The sequence below is a fragment of the Cryptomeria japonica genome, chromosome 1 (genome assembly GCF_030272615.1).
Source record: "Cryptomeria japonica chromosome 1, Sugi_1.0, whole genome shotgun sequence".
Lineage (NCBI taxonomy): Eukaryota > Viridiplantae > Streptophyta > Pinopsida > Cupressales > Cupressaceae > Cryptomeria > Cryptomeria japonica.
This window is the reverse complement of record NC_081405.1, coordinates 557,739,740-557,744,465: the sequence shown is the minus strand read 5'-3', so window position 1 is coordinate 557,744,465 and position 4,726 is coordinate 557,739,740. Positions and strand designations below refer to the sequence as shown.

Sequence of the window (4,726 nt, the reverse complement as noted above, 5' to 3'; positions counted from 1 at the left end):
TACATGTGACCAAAACCTACGATTTCTCATAGAGATATTATATACATTATCTAGTACTCGTTGTACTTAAATTTCTTTTAGTGGTGCATCCAATATATATCTAACTCATAATTTTATATCTTAGATAATCCATCTCTCATGTTATATATTTGTACACTACATAATTTTTATAATAATATTATTATCTTATCGTATTAGTCTTCTAGTCTCATTTGTAAGCTCTTAAGCTATGTTGATATTGGGTGAATAGCTTCATAATGGAATATTACATGATGTTGAAGAATAATATACTAAATACTACATGCCATCAAAATGTGCATAGTTTGGATTTAGTACTCTTCAAAATATCTAATATTGAACACCTTCCTTTATTGAAGATTTCATACTAACTCTTATATCATCAAATAATCTATAAAAAAATGTTAAAAAATAAATATAGATAATATTTTTGGGTTTATAACTTAAAGAATGCAAAACATGTACAAATATTACCTAAATTAATCATAGAGGACATTGTTGTGGAAAAATAATATTTGCATGATTGCAAAAAGGAGAAATACATTAAATATTAAAAACTAATGCCGAAACACATATGCATATGTAGAAAATATTTTAAGAGAAAAATCACACTCTATATCATTTCAATGCATTATTTAGTAGCTTACTCATTTACAATAGACCTTTGAATTAATTCTTTATAACAGTATGAAAAACCAAGATACATATCTATTGTAGCATAATAGGTGTAAATCTCATTATCAATACCATAATCTCAAGCATAGTCTAAATAGGAGGAAAAATAAACAAACCATCAAATAATTATTATAAAACTAGGACCTAAAGCCACTAAAAATGTTTCATATAGATGCCCATTAAGAAAATTAAAACTCCAATCCCAAGACTAGTTCATAGGATAAAAGTAAATGTTCATTTTGTTGTGTCCCAATATGACTAACTAAACTCATAAAAGGATTGGATGGATTCATGGATAGTTATATGTCATTCTTGAAGCTAGATAAATTAGCTCATTAGTATAGTGTGGGTAGTATATGATCAATTATCGAGAGTGAATAATATCTCATTTATAAGACTATCAAATGATAAATTAAAAATCCATGAGATAATACTGCCTAAAATGTGATTCTTAAATACCTAGTTAGGATGATAACATCCAAATTCCTAGTTGTGTTCAAAGGAAAAAGTTTGAAATTATTTATGTTGGGTCTTAATTTTTGCTTTTGTTTCAAAAGGGATTTGTTCATTTTAACCCATAGGTAGAAGACAATTCCAAAAACATTTTCAGAATAGGACAAAGAAAAAGGAAAACCTAGATAGTAAAATGGCATAACCTTGCACTTTCATCTATCATGCAAGATAATAAAAATGTGAAGAGATAATAGACACCCAACTTCATCAGTTACATAGTAAAAATGTTCCTTATTCAATCAATTATTTATAGTGCAAATATGGATAGCATTAATCATCTATAATTGATTTAATTTATTAGTGTTTTACTCAATTAATCATTTAAAGTAAAAATATGGATAACAATGATAAAATTTGTTTGTATTAACCAGAAAGTCATTTAGGCATACACCATTATAAGTTGATAAAAGTATGATATATACAAGAAAGCAATATAGGTTTACTAACGAAACCGTATGGACATACAATGTCACTCTAAGTGTTGTGAATAGGGCTGAATCTACAACCAAAAAAAATTCATCATCTAATTTTTGTGGTTGTAGATTTAGCCCTATTGACATGGATTTGACCCATAAAATTTTAGAATTTAAATTTGAAATTTGCATAATTACCCACCTATTATTTTTCCACTAGGTAAGTAAATACATGTTCTTGTGATTTATCTCCATGTTTTTATATTTATAAAATATCAAAATTGTGTTCATTTATAGATGAAGTTATCTTTTAACCATTTGAACATCATTCACATATTATTCACATATGGGGAAGGAACACTTGAATTTGGTGCACCAAGATTAATTCTACATTTACATCATACTATTCTAGTATATTTACATATTTAGAGTTTGTTATCTTCGATTCCTTACACTATATTGATGGGTTAATCGACGAAAATGTGTTTTTTAAGGATATATTAATAACCCTCCAAAGGTACCAAAATTATTTCTAAATAATGCTAGTTTAAATAGTAAAGAAAACTTGAGTGAATGAAGTGCAATATGATATAGAATTGTGCATTATCCTATATCACTTTTGCAATCAAAAGTAATATACAAATCCTTTATTTATTTTTTTATTTAGTAATTTGTCACTCACTTTGTGAATTATTATGCTTCTATGTACAATAATTTAGAAATTCCAAACAACAATCAATATAAAGAAAGTGCTTTTTCTTTACATATAAACTTTGTAAATAGTGCCCAAAAAAACTTTTAGACGTAAGATGAAAACATGTATAAATAGTATATTAAGCAAAAGTATTTACAAATTCTTAAACTAGGAATCCCACCATGATCATGTTGGGGACATTTCTTTTACAAAGCTTACCGATTTGATCTGTGACATTAGCATGACCATTGATTGCTCGGGAACCCATAAAATACAAAACTTAGATTACCATACCGAGTAAAAATGGTGGAATGGTGGAATGGAAGCATTAAGGGCTACTATCTACCATAGCAAGGGAGACTTGCTCACTTGAGCACGGATGGAGGAAGAGTGAAGCACCCATTTTTGCAATCCCCCAGTATTGGTGAGCTTTCTTCCTCCATGAGGATAGACAGTTGGAAAACTTAAAAATCTTTACATAGTTTTGGAGATGCTAAGCCGAGATATGTTGCTCACAATATCTTCTTGTAATTCAGCTTTGGAGGATCCTTCACGACCAACTTCCTTTCTTGACATGTTCAGGTTGTACATCACACTCACAAATTCTTGTAAATTTGTGGATGAAGATCCTCCATATGCGACAGCGTTTCTGGACATGTTCTTCAACTTCTCTGCATCTCTTCTCATCTGTTTCCCCTCGTCCTTACTCAAAACAAACGAAACAGCATCCATAACTCTTTTCTTGTCCGGAATTCCATCTCTATGCTCGCACACTTGAATTCCGATCCCCAATTTGACTGCCAGTTTCGAATTGAAGTGCTGGTCTGCATACATGGGCCAAGTGATCAACGGGACTCCCAGAGCTACGCTTTCAAGCATAGAATTCCACCCGCAGTGGCTCATGCAAGCGCCTATAGATTGGTGGGACAGAATAACAAGCTGTGAAACCCAGCCCCATATAACCAGCCCTCGATTTTTTGTTCGCTCCTGGAAGCCCTTTGGCAGATATGTGCGAGCGAGATCTATTGGACTATCCAATGTCAAAGATTCAATCTTTGGCGACACTTTGTTAGCCCAAATGAAAGGTTTCTCACTGGCTTCCAGACCACTCGCCAGGGCCTTGCTTTGTTCTTCTGATAAGAAAGTCTGGCTTCCAAAAGAAATATACACAACTGAACTTGGACTCTGAGAATCCAACCATTGGAGCACCTCATCTTCGCTGATGTCCGCCATTTTCCCTCGTGGCGTAGCCCTAACTTCCCCGCTGAAAAACTTGGGCGGAAGCACTGGACCAATGGACCATACCTTCTTCCCTGTCAGATCTCTCAAGTTTTGGATATACTCACCCTCCAGCTTCTCAAACGTATTTGTCAGAATTCCAGAGCTTTGATATATTGACTGTACCCGTGCTAAGAATTCCACCATAAAGGGTTCGAATAATTCAGGGTCTATCTCATGCTTATGAAATCTCATAGAAGTGGGCAGACCCAAGCTTAGAACAACACTATCTCCTTGTTTTCCCACTGCGTTCTGTGAGGCTGAAAGCCATGAAGAGCACATCATGCTCAGCCCAAAAGCTCCATATGTATCAAATACCACCCTGAGGATATTGTGCTTTTGTGGGAACTCCATACTCCATCCCAGAATCAAATCATGCATTATACAAACAGGTCCCTTCCCTTGCTCAAGTTGGCTCTCAAGCATACGGTTAAAATGGTGTTCTAGCTTAAGGACCATTTCAAAAATAAGATCACATTTGTGGGTAGGAACTTGTTCAAAGCTCTCTATTCCCTCCGGTAAACCTTCCACAGGCGGCGTAGGAAGGACTAGGAGGTGAATATCGAGGCCAGAGGAAAAAGCTTGGGCCATTTGGTATTGTAGGAAGGGTAAATTAGCAGCGGTGGTGACACAACTGACGGTGAGACCATGCGAGGCCAGCTGCTTAGCGAAGTCGAGCAATGGAATAGCATGACCGAGTGCTGGGAATGGCACTGCCATAATATGGGGTTTCTCAATGGCGTTCATCTTCTGCAAATGGCTTTAGATGATTCAAACACAGCTACTAGTCTGATTTAAAGGATTGAAGGACGTTATTTAGAATTTTGATATAGATCTAAATTAATAATAGTGTGTTGTTTATTAATTAAACTGTTTTCACATTCCAAATAACAAACAACGTGCCAAGTGCAGAATTATGTCAGTGAAGAGGGACATATGTCTGCAAAACAGTTTAAGGATTGCTACAGAGCTGACTGTATTCGTAGTGGAACAAACATTATATGGAAACCAAAAGTTTCTGGTATACATATTCGTTGCTATCCATCATTGTGGATACGCATTTTACGTCATTGTAGATAGACATCGCCGTTATAAATGGCATGTAAGTCGTAATTAGGATCTATTTATAGTTTGG

General features: G+C 34.3%; 1 protein-coding gene across 1 annotated transcript; it reads right to left on the bottom strand.

Moving 5' to 3' along the window:
• Nucleotides 1-2,787: 2,787 nt before the first annotated feature.
• LOC131074884 (UDP-glucosyl transferase 73B2-like) lies at nucleotides 2,788-4,338 on the bottom strand. Its single transcript, XM_059211031.1, has one exon. The coding sequence runs from the start codon at nucleotides 4,336-4,338 to the stop codon at nucleotides 2,788-2,790; it is 1,551 nt and encodes a 516-aa protein (XP_059067014.1).
• Nucleotides 4,339-4,726: the final 388 nt, after the last annotated feature.

Coding starts and splice junctions, on each gene's coding strand:
- LOC131074884 (XM_059211031.1), bottom strand. CDS start 4,338: ATGAACGCCATTGAGAAACCCCATATTATGGCAGTGCCATTCCCAGCA.